At 39.5% G+C, this 15,649-nt stretch overlaps 1 protein-coding gene across 2 annotated transcripts in view; it reads left to right on the top strand.

Annotated features, from left to right (window-relative positions):
* The first annotated feature begins 12,297 nt into the window (after positions 1–12,297).
* The window catches only part of Dok6 (docking protein 6), a 411,539-nt gene continuing 408,187 nt past the window's right edge, over positions 12,298–15,649 (top strand). The window contains exon 1 of one of the 2 annotated variants that reach the window (XM_037197242.1): positions 12,298–12,733. In XM_037197242.1, the coding sequence (XP_037053137.1) occupies positions 12,668–12,733 (66 nt within the window). In that variant the 5' untranslated portion in view covers positions 12,298–12,667. The remainder of the gene's footprint in view (positions 12,734–15,649) is intronic. The other variant, XM_028886851.2, reaches the window with a different exon arrangement.

The raw sequence follows: 15,649 nt of genomic DNA, 5'->3' as shown, positions 1-15,649 counted from the left end.
GCAGAGATCCCACCCTGGGGAAGTAGTCAGGATATGTAGTCCTCTTTAACTTTGGAGTACTGTGACAATGAATAGAGTTGGTCTTGAAGGACATTAGGATGATCTGAAATTTCTTTAAGGTTTTCTGAGAGCTGGTAGGACAGAGAGGTTAGTTGATGCAAGGGAGCCTCAGTCCAGGTATTTTTGCTCTGAAAAATGCCCAGAGTGGTAAATAGAGAGATGAGTTGGATGACCCATTCGTCTCCTTTTTAGAGGTCACACAAACTGCCTGGGATGGCCTGTTCATCTTCTCTTTTAACTTATGGCATGCCCTGCTGTGATCATTTTATGCCAGTACCAGTTATGAAGATATAGTTGTTTACCTCAGAAGATAGGACAGAAGCTCTGCATTGGATCTTGAAAAATCCTTGGGTTCATTTGTTTGTTTCTAAATAGGCTGTCATGGTAAAAATTTATTCTTAAAATCCTTGAAATGTTTACATATATATATATGTATATATATATATATATATATATGTATATATGTATGTATACATATTTACATAAAAAACAATTTTAAAGCACAGACATAAGTTTTTCTTAACTAAAGAGAGGGCACTTGTCCTATGGGAGAAACATAACCTAGAACAGGGGTAAACATCTCTCAAAGTTAATTTATACTTTCATGTAATAGAGATAATGCTGTAGAACTAGAATTGGGATAAGGATCAAGGAGATCTGTGTTTTAAATCTTCTGTTGGCACAATTATATGAATTCTTAAATTTAAAATTCTAAAACTTGCTTTTAAGGATAAGACACATAATCATGTGTTGTGCCAACAGAAGATTTGGGACCATTAGCCATCTCTATTTATTTAAACTATGTGGTCATACTGACTGAACACATTTTTGTTTTTTATCAGTTTTATTTTTAAAATTTTAATTTTACTATGAGCAAAAATAAAGCTTTATAAGTTAACAATTTTAGGTTACATGAATACTTACTTATAAGTCAATATGGTACTAGGTACATATTATAAAACAAATCACAACCACTTGTGGACAGTCTTTATGTATATGATAATCATAAGATATATTTTAATAAACAAGATTTCAAGCATTATTATTTGTTAAGATTATATTTTCATAATTTTTATTGTAAAAGGGAAAGTTAAAAGTAAACATATTGTTAGATCAGGCAGAAATGTGGAACAAAGGGGTATTGAGAGAGTAGAGAACATATTATCTCAGAGGAAAATCAGCCTGGAGATAACAGACAGAAACAGCAGGCACTGAGACCTAGCAGAGGCTATATCGCAGCTCCTCATTGGCAGCAGCTTATGTAGCACTTGGCATTTTTTTTGAATCTCTATTGTGATCTGTGAATCTCAAACATTAACTTCCTTTGTTAGCATGCCAGTGCTGGTTTTCTTAGCTGGAAAATTCTAGGTTCTCCTTAGAACAAGCATTACATAAAAACTGTCAAAATTAAAATCAAAACATTAAAATTGCAAATGAAATATGTTAGAGGTCTGATGTTCTCTCCTTATTCTAACATAAAAGAGGTGTCGTGATCCCCAGAGGACTCAATGGAACTGTGAAGTTTTATGGGAACCACCATTTTGGTTTGTGCCCTGTGGTGTCATTTGCTAAGACGGTGGTGAAGTTACATGACATTGTCTTCTTACGAAATCATTAGAAAAGATATTGATCAAACCACATGGCTGCTTTCTGTTCAAACCCAACTCAGAACCATGGTGATGTGAGCCCATTCCCTATTAGGGCAAAAGACCCTGGGGAAGCCACCATTTTCAGGTCAAATGCAATTTTTTTACAGCCTTTTCTTTAAAAAGATACTTCAGTTATGTAGGCTAATATGGAAATAGGAGAAGATGATACCCTATGGATTAGGTAGGTAGGACCAAAAATAATAAAATAAAGAAATAATGGAAGGAATTTTATGGTCTCAGTTTAAGAAAGCTGAGTCTATAAGTAGCTGATAGAGTAGCTAGAATCACAGCAGGGAGTTTCTGCAGACTTGCCACAGAGATAAGAAGAAAGAGATAAAGGCACTTTAGGGAGTAACTTCTCATGGAATGTTACCAACCCAGTTCCAGGATGGGGTTAGAGTTGTTTTACTATTTTCCTCTCCCTTTCTCAGGCAGAGTGAGGGGGCCAGCCTGACCCAGAACAGACATTTGGGAAGGCCAAATCCCATCCAAAGCCAGCATACTGGGTTAAATAGCAAAGGAAATTTTGATAATATAACAATGTGCTCCCCTTTGATAGAGAGGGTGCTCATCAATCAGATTTGCATCTGACAGGGAGGGGTTACCAGGTTTAGAAGCTGATAACAAATGAAGAAGTGATGAAATGAAGGAATAAAGGGGAGAACAAGACTGAAGAATAGAAGAGAAACTTAAAGATCAGGAACTGCAGACCATTTGCATTTAGTCTAGTGAAGTTATCTAAGTTAGTGAGGGTTTTGAAGTGGAAAGTACCTAACTCAGGCCAGGTGTGGCTTTTGTCTAATTGATACTGGAGACAGATCTGAATAGAGAGCCACTTAAGAATCTGAGGTCAACAAGACCTGAAGTTTGAGCCTTAATTTTTTTTTTTTTTTTTTTTGGTTTTTCTAGACAGGGTTTCTCCATGTAGTTTTGGAGACTGTCCTGGATCTCACTCTGTAGACCAGGCTAGGCTCGAACTTACAAAGATCCGCCTGGCTCTGCCAAAGTGGTGTTCTTGGGCACAGACAATTTGGAACCCATCTCAGAAGGCAAGGGAGAGGAGGCTACAGTCCTTTCCCAAGTCTTCACCTAGTTTGGACAGCAGCCAAGGGAGCAAACCTAATTTGCAGAAGGAGCCCTTTTCTTATGGAAATAAAGGGGCAAAAGCCTAGGAATTTCCAGAGTTCCACAGGGGGCCTAGGTTTGGAGCACCTCAAAACACTGGACAGGCTTTACATTCCCAGTGAGTCTGTGGTGGATGCAGTCTTTTAGACCAATATTGAAGGGCCTCTGCTCTGGGTAGGCAATGTGGAAATAACAGAAAGCAGATAGACATCTCCAGAAGCAGAATAGTTCCTTTAATCAGAACAACCGAAGGGCCATAGTCTGGATGGTTGTAGTCTTTTCATGGAAGTAGCGATTGTGCATACTTGGCTTGGTGAGGCTTGGGGGTTTTATAGGGCAGAAAGAGACATCAGTTCCCCTGTAGTGTCAACACAGCAGATTCCAGCAGGGTTTGGTGTGTGGGTTCCCTATCAGAAGCTGTCATAGTTGTTATCAGCCAGGCCAGTATTCCTGTCCAGAGTTTCTCAGTCCACATGAGAGTTTTAGGTCACTCCCCCTTCAAGTGATACTGAAAGAACCCCAAATTAGTTTCTTAAGACTGTAGAAAAATTTCTAAATAGTCTTATTAAATAAAATCATGGAGCCAGATATATGGGTGAAAGCCTGAAAGAGATCAGGGAAATAGGGAAAGCCACCAGCCAACCTTACCTCACCAACTCTGCAGCTTCCAAAAGTGAGTTACTTCCTGTCTACCCATGTCTATATGCCTTGCTGTTCTGCCATCTGATTTGTTCTCTGTCCAGCTACATCACTTCCTCTTCCTACACAGCTCTGTCACTTTCTGTCTGTCTGTACAGTCCTCCAGACCTCCATGGTTAACTAGTGTTGGAATTAAGGCATGTGCCACCACATCTGGCTCTGTTTCCAGTGTGACCTTGAACACATAGAGTGATAGGATTAAAGCGTGTGCTACTGCTGCCTGACCTCTTTGTCTACTTAAAATGGCTGGCCTTTTTCCTCTGATCTCCAGTCAAGCTTTATTTATTAAAGCACAAATAAAATATCACCACATAAAACAAAAGAGAAAAAGGAAAACAAAAGCTTAGTTAAAAAGATCAATCATTGAATCACCATCTCTTAATTATTTGTCCACTTATAAAAATCTTACCAAGTCTTAAAAACAGATTTTTTTACTGATTATACTTTCATATTTTAAGTCAATAAATTTATTACAAATTGTAAATTATTATAGAATTCAACTTTCTTTGGATTTATTTATTTATGTTTGCCTGCATGTATGTGTGTGCACCATGTGCATTCAGTGCCTGTGGAGGCCAGAAGAGGGTATCAGATCCCTGGAATTGGTGATGCAGACAGTTGTGAGATGCCATGAGAGTGTTGGGAATCAAACTGGGTCCATTGGAAGAGCAGCCAGTGCTCTTAACAAATGAGCTATCTCTGTAACCCCTGTTGAATAATTTAATTTATATAGAAAAATTGCAGAAATCCCTAGAAAGTAGCAAGAGGGACAATCTTCCGTATACATATCAGAAATGCTTATTAGTTGAACTATTAAAAAAAGTCCCTTGAGTACTGACAGACGGAAGAGTTAAAGAGATGAAAACATCTGGCCAGTTATGCTTCCAATGGAATGTATTGAATTTTGAGGACTTGCACTCTGGTTAAAGGTGAAAAAAAAAATCTGTACCCAAGCATTTCATTGGGTTATTAAAGCCAGAAATCCATCAGGTTTTTACCACACTACCCACAGGTAAATGTTTAAAACCACAGAAAACATGGTGAAATCATCAGCAAACAGCCACATTTTCCTAAGGGCACTTGGCTACTCAGATCCTTTTGGTGACTGGGAATTTTTACTTTGCTCCCAGCACTAGGCCAAGACTGTGGAAAAGAGAAACCAAATGGCATTAGTGGAGTGGCACAAGGTCTGAGTAACAGATTGGAGACTTGCTGTGCTTGGAACATGGTCTCCTTCTAAAATCATTTGCTATTTGATCAAGTTCAGCATCTGTTCATGATAAAAACTGAACAGAATGCCAGCAATACACATATCCCTGCAAAAAATGCTACTTATGAAGTTAAGATTATAATTAATGTTATAATTTTAAAATATTTCCCCAAATAAGAAAACAGTAAAGATATCCAATTTTGCCATTTCTAATTTAATATTATTGAGTAGGCCTGACTGTATTCACTGTAAGTGAATAAAGTGAAAGGAAAGGACAGAGCCATGAGAACAGAAAAAGGCACAATTGTTTTCTTCTTTTGTCTTTTTCATTCTTCTTTCCTCTCTCTCTCTCTGTGTCTCTCTCTGTCTCTCTGTCCTCTGTCTCTGTCTCTGTCTCTCTCTCTCTGTCTGTCTGTCTGAGACAGGATCTTTGTATGAAGGACTGGCAGAGGTATTGTTACATAGCCCAGGCCATTGTCAAATTCATTGCAATTATCTTACCTCAGACACAGGAGTACTAAGATAAAAAGTGTCTATCACGATGCCCAGATCAATTTTTAACTAAAAAACAAAAGGGTTGTATATGTTTTTGTGAGTGTTGTGAGCATGCACGTGTGTGGATGTGTGTGTGTGTGTGTGTGTGTGTGTGTGTGTGTGTGTGTGTGTGTGTTGAGTCTAGGGGTCATGTACGTGTGCATTCAGATTGAGGCTCAGGAAACACACCATGGATCCTGCTCTATATCCTGCTCTATCACTCTCTGCCTATTCCTTTGAGACATGGTCTCTCAGGGAACCTAGAGCTACTCTGACAACCAGCAAGTGATCCCCTTGTCTCCAACCTCCACAGCACTGCCATTACACAGGTTCATATGTGTTGCCATGCCTTTCTTTTTTATGAAGGTAATCAAGGATTGCACTCAGGCTCTCACCTTTGCACAACCAGTGCCCTTACCATTGAACCAAGATTACAGCCCATCATTTAAAACAAACAAGCAAGCAAAAAACCAATGTGGACTTGTCATGTTTCTTATGCCAGCTTTGAACTCCTGGACTCAAAAGATCCCATAAACTCAGGCTTCCAAGTTCCTGGTACAACAATATCCTTCTTTGTTGTGCATCTACTTTAAATCTAAGGAAAATGTGATGAATAAATGAGCAACCAAAACATTTTGGAACTATATACACAGATTTACCAGGTGAATCTAGCAAGGTCAATATGTCAATATACAAGATCAATATTTTTATATGCAAGAGCAAAGTATATATACATTGTACAACACCATTAGAAAAGCACCACTGTTTAGATTGACATTAAAACATCAAATATAAATTTTATTCTCTTAGTTTTCTGTTTCTACTGTTATGATTAAAAAAAAAAAAAAAAAAAGCAACTAATGGAGGAAAAGGTTTTGAGGGATGCCAAGGCAGGAATCTGAAAGGCAGGAACAGAAGCCAGGCCATCGAGGAGTGATTGCCTCTTTGGCTTGCTCAGCCTGTTTTCCTATATATCTCAGCCTGTCCAGGGATGTCACAGCCCACAGTGGCCTGGGCCCTTCCATAGCAATGACCAATCAAGAATATTCTCTAGGCTTGCCTGCAAGCCAATTTGATGGGGGGAATTTTCTCATCAGAAGATTCTTCTCAGATGTCTCTAGCTTTAATCAAATTGGCTAAAATTAACCAGGACAAATACCAAGCAAGAAATTTAAGAAAATATATGAAGATCTCTAAGAACGCTATTAGATGTTCAAGGTAAAATACTATAGCTTGCTCAGACTCCCATAATGGAAAACCATGGACTGGCCCGCTCAAATAGCAGTAATTTATTTTCTCCCAATGCTAAATGTTAATAGTCTGAGATCAAAGTTTCACCCGGGTTGATTGCTTCTAGGGCCTTTCTGCACGGCTTGCAGATAAACATTTCCTGTGACCTCTTATTATCTTACCTGTGTGCTTGGCTATGTACAAATTCTCTCTTCTTATTAGAACATAGTCATATTAGATTAGAGCCTAATGATTTGATTTTAATGTTGTTACCTCTTTAAGTATAATTATAACCTGAGGATTTCAATTTGTGAATTCTTAGATGACACAATCCAGGTTATAAAATTCTGTGAAACAATAATGGAATTAAAAAGAATAAGATAAATATTAACATTTGGAATTCATAGGAGAGAGGTGCAAGGCATGTGATGCAACTGAGCCCAGACTTCATTTGTTCATGAGATAAAGATTTCACAAACCTGAGGGACTAATTAAACTCAAATTTGAAATGATGATACAACTAACTTATACACTGTGTACTAATGATGCATCTGTCAAAGCTCAATAAAATATTTTTTTTTATTTTCACAGAAATAGAAGAATAACCCTTTCTATTTCCCCATTTTTTGAAGATGGACAAGAGGAACTCATAAACCTTGCAAACAGGTCTCAGTAATCATAGAAAACTTATTACAACTTCAAATATGTATTTGATGAAATGAAATACTAAATCTTACCAAATAAATATTGATTTGAGGAAATAAAAAAATGGTCAAAAATGTATTCTGTAAGATTGTATTTATCTGGGGAAAATTAATTTGAATATCTCAAATCCTTTTATATAAACAAGAAATGCATTTGTGATTCTTAGAGAAATAAAATCTATACACAGTCCCTTAATGTAACTAGCTGGCAAGATACGATATGGAATATTCCACATGGGAGATTATGGCCATTCAGAAACAGTAGCATGTAATTAAGTGGCCATAGCATCTTGAAATATTAAGGCAAATCTTGAAAAGACAGGTCTAAGAAAGACGGGAAAAACAACAGGATAGAAATTCAGATTCAAATACTGGTTGATGAAGAGGACCAAGCAGGATGTTTAAAGAAGCCTAAGAATTGGATTATGAAGAAACTATGGCTACTAGGAAGAAATGAATTACTTGAGGGATTTATGGCAAGAAAACTAACAAAAAATATATGAAATGCCTTAATGACATAAATTCTTTTGCATGATAATTTAAAAAATAAAGACAACTGCAATAAGACTCTGACAATTTTGTGATGAGAGAATAAAAAAGATGCCAATGATACTCTAAATTACCCCTCCCTCAATAAAGCTAAAGTTGTAAGTCAAATAAAATAAAAATCCACTAAAAATAAGCACAAGCAATAAATGTGTGCATTGTTTCCTGAGTGTCCTAACCTGGCATTTGGATAGTTAGCATTTCCAGATGACACCCACGAGAAGCATGCCCATTTTACAAATGGCAGGAAGAGCCAAGACACCCAGGGAATACATCCGCATTCTTTTAAGCAATCTAATGTTAGAAATAGCATCTAATTTCTTATGTCATAGTACATTTGCTATAATTCACTCAGTAAATCTAGCTCACAGAGGAGATTACAAGGAGATTAGGATCCACCTTATAAAATGCCTGTGATAGTCTATCCTTAGGACCCTAGTATTTAATATATCCTGTGTGCACTATATGTTTACCTTCCACTAATCCTTCTCAAATTGTCATTCTATTACATATACATTCAAAGCACAGAATTTTATTATGTAAAACAGGCCCCAATGTAAAAGAGTCTCCTGAAGTATAACTTTTTTTTGAAAACTATAATCTTTTCTTAAAATTTAGAAACAGAAGAGTTCTCTGCTTCAAATCCAACAGGTAACAGTGGGACCAGCCTAATACATGTACTGAACATATTTTTGTTCATAAATGGGAAAAATGGAAGGCATATAGAATTTACCAGATAATAATAATTCTTAAATCCTGATGGAGAAACATTGAAAGTCCTTAGATAAGTTCTGAAGGTTAGAATATAATTATCTTTGATCCTTTGTTCTGCCATCTATCCACTCGCTTCTCTGTGTAACCATCACTGTTTCAAGTAACTTAGTAGATTTTTTACAGCTGATTCTTTTAGATTGACTTCTGCCAATAGAATATATGGGATCTAAATGTCTCTTCTAGTTCTAGATTATGTTTGACACTATTTCTGCATATACATATGCATATACATTCTGCTTGCCTATATATACAAAATGACAGCACACACACACACAGACACACAGGCATACACACACACAAACACACACACTAATGATAGTGATTTCTTACAAAGGCATTGAAAACAGAAAGGGAAAAAAAGAGAACTATTTATCAGTAAATAGAAGCTGGAAATTATGATGAGCTTGGATTACCTCATGCCAAGGCTAGTAAATTCTTTCAGTACTTATCTTTTAAATTTGAAGAATGCTGCCTGAAGAAGTCCTTTGTAGTCCAGACACTACAAAAAAACAATGACTCAAGTTGGAAATGCACCAAATATGCAGATATTCCAAAGAGAATATGGGATCATTAGAAACTTGTTAGAATCTGTTTGTGGATTCTGAAACCTGGCTAGTATGGTCAAAACTCCACAGTCTTCTAATTTTCAAGGAAGGGTGCTTTTGCTTAATTGTTTAATTTTTTTCAGTAAATGAATAAAAATTTACACATCCAAGAAACAAATACAACTAACCAATCAGAACTTTGAAGCCTAATGAAATTATGCCTTTGAACCATTAGATGGGAAGTTAGTTGAGAATTGTCCAGTTTTAGTCTTAAAATTTTAGTTTCCTTTAATTTATTCTTTATAAAGTATGGATCAGGCTGACATTTTAGACTTCTATTCTACATCTAGACCTTTTGTTCCATTCAGTATGATTCAGTAGGATGTACACATTTCTCATGAATTATTCCTGCAAAAAGAAAAACCAGAATGTAATCTAGTTTCTCAGCCATATTATTAGCTAACAGAAAATATCAACTTAAGTGAAAATATTAAGTGGCACCTTAAAAATAAAATTACACAGGCTAAGAGCTGAAAAAAAAAAACCTAAATAACCACCTACTTTCAAGTAGAAAATAACGGAGCAATATTAAAATAGAAGAAGGACCACAGAAATCACTGTGTCATAGACTTTAAATGGAACATTAGTACAAGAGAATATTCCAGTCATTTAAACTTATTGCCAGGGTTGACAGGATGGCTCAGTGGTTAAAAGCACTTGCCACCAAAACTCATGACCTGATCCCATCTCCACAACTTACATCAAAGAAGGATAGAAATGAATCCAGCAACTTGTCCTCTGATCTTCACAGATTCAAATGTGGAATGCAGGTGACAATCCCCAAATAAATAAATAAATAAATAAATAAATAAATAAATATAAAGATATTAAACATATCACCTCACCTTATTAGCAATACACATTGCTTTAGGTGATTATATGAGATGAGTCAATAATCCCTAAAAGTTGCAGTTGCTTACCCAAACTAAACATTATCCAGTCCCTAAAATGGTTGCTGAAACAAAGTCTTGGACTCCTGTGAAAATAGATTGTGATGGTTAATTTTCATCATCAAATTGAATACATTTAGAATCATTTAGAAGATATACCCAGAGCATTTCTGTGAGGTTGTTTTCAGAGACTTGAAGTCACATCCGGAATGTGTGCTGGAGACCTAAACCAGGAAAAAAAAAATTAAACAAAAGGAAAAGGAGGAGAGGAAGAGGAGGAGGAAGAGGAAGAGGAGGAGGAGGAAAGGGGGTAGAGGAGGAGGAGAAGGAAGAAGAAGAAGAAGGAGGAGGAGGAGGAGGAGGAGGAGGAGGAGGAAGCTAAGAACTGCATCCCTCTTCCCATGTGAAGTGATCAGATGCAGTGTTGAACAACTAGCATCATCACATGGCCGCCATGCCCTCCCTGTCATGATGAACTTTATATGCCCTGTTTTTGTCGGTATTTTGTTGCAGCAATGAGAAAAGCAACTAATACAAAGGTTGATATGTAAATAAAAGTGTTTATGATAGCCTTGAAATGGTTGTCAAGTCACAGAACACCTCTGAGCCTTAACATTCTTCCTAATAAGTAGGGAGAATGCTTCACTTGACATTTCTGCTTGCAAAGAGGATCATGTGAAAAATGTATTTAGAAATGTGTGAGGCATTCTTTGCATCACATTTTAAAATGAAATATGTGTAACTAGTAAAAATGAATGGAATAGAAAAAAAGTACCCAATTTTTAAAGGAGATAACCACGGAGGTTAATGAAAGCAGGCGTGTAAATTTTCTGGGGAAATCCGAAATTTATCCCCTTTCATAGCAAAAACTTATTGGAATTTTGGGTGCTGTTTTAAACATTCACCCTGGTATACTGTAGTTTGCTTGCATGGTGGGAGGGGTAAAAGACTAATAGAGTTGAGAGTCACCAAATAAATGAAGTAGAAGGAATGTGTACTGACTGTTAGGGCATGTTAGGATGCCCCTTGTGCTGTACTAGATTTAAATGGGGTCTCTTGGTAGGGATGGGACCAGCATCTCCCATGTGCCCTTTTACAGTTGCCCCTTTGACTGAGGGTGAAAGGCATGTAACCTTGTTCTCCAGGCTTTCATTATTTTTCTTCCCTCAAATTTAGTTTGTATCTCCCTTAAGTAATTATGATCCAAATACAGAAAAGACAATTTAAATGAGAACCTAGAAAAAATACTTGTGATGTAAAGCAGAATTAAACGAGGTCTTATGAAGATCCGTTCAATATAAATTCCTCACAGATGAAGAAGCACCAATGTATTTCAATCTTTGCACATCTTTTTTCTTAACTATCAACCTCTTTAGCTACTTAAACTGTAAACATTCAACATTCTTGACTATAGTTAAATATCCATACATTTCTGCTAGCCAATATTCAGTGTTCCTTATCCTTAAATCACTTAAAAGAATATAACTTTAAATTTTTATGTCTTTATATTAGAGAAAAACATACATTTTAGTATGTTTTCCTAGACTAAGAGGAGAAAGTTTATTCCTTTGATTTTGACAAGTTGAACATTTCAGCGCATACACGGATAGCCCTTCTCCCTTTTATTTCCTGAATAGATGAAATGCCACTAGCACGTTGAGCCTTACTTAACTAAAACGCATTTGCCAATCTAGGCATCACCGCCTTTTCTGTAGAGGACATCTGCGACCTGCTGCCTCCCGGATTCCTTCTGACTTCAGCAGCCTGAGGATTAGACACATGCGCAGGGTTGGTCTCTTTGTGTGTGCTCCAGGAAGGGCTTGGCTTCGATTTACACTTCCCAACAGGGCAAAGACCTGGAAAGGCCACGTGTGCCTAGAACTAAAAATGTATTATAGATGCCATTTCTAAAATAAACAATTGTTTCGCTCCCCTTTGCCTTCTGCGAACCTGTGAAGTCCCCCACTGCTCTGTCCCCACTGCCCAGCTTGGGATGGCGAGATTAGCAGCAGCGGTGGAATGAGGATCCTTGTCCTTAGGAATCCACGCCTGGGCGAGTGGTGCCAGCCCAGGGCTCTGGTGGGAGCGGTACCCTAGGCGCGGGTGGCAGGCGGAGCTCCCTGTCGGAGAAGTGAGTGATGGAGTGCATCTTGCCAGGATCCTCCAGCCTTGCCACCCCGCGGGCAAGGGGGAGGGAGCCGAGCGGGCGCATCGGCCCGCCCCGCCGTCCCTCCCCCTCCTCCGCGCCGGGGAGCCGCGATGGTGCGCTCCGGCCAGCTGTGCGCCGCCGAGTGAGGCGCCAGCCCGTGGGTGCTGCCGGGGGCGGCGGCGCGGAGGTGGGGCACAGCTGGGGTCGGCGCGGCCCTCGGTGCTCCGCTCGTGGCCGGGGGCGAAGGTGACGACCGCTCGCGAGGTGCTGGTGCTGTTGAGCAGCTCCGGGCCCGATTCCCTAGTCCCGGCGCTTGGCGGCCCTGCTATCGACCCTGGGTCGGCGCAGGCAGGAGCCTGGGGAGAAATTGGCGGTGGCGCGACTGCCGGCGACGGCCGGCTGGATGCAAGACCTGCGTGGACCGGGCGGTGGACAGCGGTTGTCGACTCCAAGGAGTGGATCGCCCAGCAGAGGAGCCCGACCGCGCTGGCCATGGCCTCCAACTTTAACGACATAGTCAAGCAGGGCTACGTGAAAATCCGCAGCAGGAAGCTAGGGGTGAGTGGCTAACTCGGCTTTCTCCTTCTCCTCCGTTCCAGTGGCCCGGCAGACTGCTGGGGATGGGGGCGGGGAGAGGTGACCCGCGCGGGTACCAGGGCAGCTGGCCTTCCCCAGATAGTCCGCTTGTTGCTTGACCCAAAGAGCGCTTGGCACCTGCTTAGGGTACTCTGCACACCGAGGTGAGGGCTCTGAAGTGCCTAGAATCCCCATCCTCAAGTGCGCTGGGTTCATGGTGACCACAGCAAGAAGTCCAATAGAACACAGGGAGTGTCAGTTCCAAAGATATATAAGCCTTGGGTATTTATTGCATTCAGTGCAACCCACAATGATTTCTCTCAAAACTGTGCGCCTCTCGGGAAAACTGCTGTGTGCTGACAGCAGGTGTAAATGGTATCTTTGTCTGTGTGTGTTTATATTCACCATTTCCTGGTCTTCTTTCCCCAAGCCCATTTCGAAATTCTCCTTTGATGCCTCTTAAGCGCAGCGCATTCCTTTTGGCTATAGCAAGGACTTTAACGTGCCCTTAATAGTTGCCCACTGGCTAGCTGCCCCAGCTGCTGTTTTCCCGGACCCGTGTATTTGTGCCTGTGTATAGGCAAGTGTGCGTTGTTGGTGCACTCGCTCTTCGCTGCAGGAAAGTCCGTGGAGGCAAAGTTTATGGAATCTTACTTTCTTCTTGAGAGATGTTTGGTCTGACTTGGGGGACAAACAGCGTGGACCTGGGCGGGGAAGTGAGAGGAAAGACAAAACTTCTTTGGTGATTCGATAAGTATTTTAAAGGGATGTACCGACTGTCCTCAAAGGACCCAGGATATAGATGGAAAGAATGGGCGGGCACCTGGAGAGGAGCTCTCCAGATCTGATGGATATGAATGGAAGTAGACTAACTTGCAGGGGGTATTCCCAACTCCAAGACACAGCAGTGTAGCCGCCCAGGTTCACCTGGCCACAAGATGAAAGGGAAATTCTGCTCAGTATACAGCAGAGTGGGGGTTTGCTCATTCCCTAGGCTGTGTCTGTCTTCCTGAGTTCACAAGTTCTATCCTTAGACTTTCTAGAATCCTGGTTTAGAGGTGCAAAGTTCCCGGACTTCTCTCCTGAATAAGTAAATATTCCAACTTGGAGAAAGGAAAAGAATGAAAGGGCTCCGGAGAGGTGGATCTTAAATTTATGCAGAGAAGTGGGGGGATTGTAAATTTGAGAATAAAAGCAGTGTGCCTTTGGGTAGTCGCACAAAGGTATGGATCAGTCAGAGAAAGGAGGTAGATCATCCCGCATTCAGAAGTGTTTATGGACCCTTAGCTGGAGGCAGGTGATGGAGGCAGTAAGATGCCTCTTTTGCTGCCTCTGCTGGCATTCTCACTGAAGACAGACAGGACCAAAGGACACAGGGATCCATTCTCATGCTTAAAGAGCAAGAAATGCATAGCTAGCTAGGACAAGTTTATGTCACCCGTTCCCATCCCCCCAGCCCAGCACTTCACTTCCACAACAAAGGGAGGGGCAAGGTTTCAGGGGCTCTTCTTGGGTAGAAGATCATACCTCCTGTCCTGTCCCCCACCCCCACCCCTGCCCCAGAGATAAGAGCTGACCTGGTGAAAACCTACAGTTGCTCTTCACTAAGATCCTATCTGGGACTCCCAGACATGCCAGCCAAAAAAGGCTATATAGGATTTCTGCTGTATGTGAGTCCTTTTTACTGGACCTTTGATTCCCTTTGCTCTGACGGGGTGCTTATTCCTTATCTATCCCGTCACTTCTATTGAACTCTAGTTTTGTCCGAGTCTTCCAAATGTGTGCATCAATGGAAGAATTAAGCCCCCTTCCTCATCTCAGTGAAATGTTTCCACTCCCAGTCAAGGAATATGGGACCGATAACTAGAGAATCCCCTCCCTTCCCCCATTTAAGCTATCCAGGATTACATACTATAAGAACTAAATATGTAGCTTAGTTACAAGATAAAGTTCAAGGAAAAGCCACCAACTGCCTCCAGGATAACTAGACATTAAGAGCACGTGAAATGTCACTCTAGAACACCATTTCCACCCAACCATGTGTTCCCATACATATTTAGAGCAACAAATCTTTTGCTAAACTCACTGTTTATTTAAACATAAGCATTTTTATTGGACATACCTCTTTAAAAACATTAAAAGTGTGTCTATATACAAACTATTTTTTTCCTTCCACTTCTTTTCTGTGTGAAGAATGTGTATTTCAACATCTAATGTTTGAATCCTTTATTTTTTAAATGTCCTTAAACATTTTGGAAAACATAATTTGTTAAAGAAACTATATATATATATATATATACATATATATATATATGTTTTCAGAATATTCTTACACTCAAAAGAATAAGTTGAAATGGCAAAGCTCTATATTGTTGGCTTTGTGACAGTTTATAAGTAGGTCCCATGAGATACTAAAACACTAGTTAAAGATAACAGTATGTGCACTTAAGAATTCAAATGTATCATCATGTCCCAAATCATAGAAATAGGAACTGGATAGGCATTAATACTTACTTTTACCATTAATGGTATATGTTTCTAATTTATGGACGCCAAACTACACACTCTTCCAAACAAACCATTTGTAATTCAGTGGATATATGGTGCTTCTTGTGTGGGCTATAACCAACACTTTATTTCAACATATAAAGAATTGTAATTGTATTTGTGCTGATATTTGGTATATTATGAAAAGAACTCATACTTACAGGATCAAATTTTATAATATTTTGTTGACAAATGGTCAGTGTAGGAGGCCAGTTGCCTACTGCATACCTGTGACTTAAGAACGTCTTTCTTTCTTTCTTTCTTTCTTTTTTTTTTTTTTTTTTTTTTTTTTTTTTTTTTTTTTTTTTTTTGAGACAGGGTTTCTCTGTGTAGCTTTGCGCCTTTCCTGGA

The sequence above is a fragment of the Peromyscus leucopus genome, chromosome 19, assembly GCF_004664715.2.
Source record: "Peromyscus leucopus breed LL Stock chromosome 19, UCI_PerLeu_2.1, whole genome shotgun sequence".
Taxonomy (NCBI): domain Eukaryota; kingdom Metazoa; phylum Chordata; class Mammalia; order Rodentia; family Cricetidae; genus Peromyscus; species Peromyscus leucopus.
The sequence above is the reverse complement of the archived record's forward strand: the minus strand, read 5'-3'. Positions and strand labels throughout refer to the sequence as shown.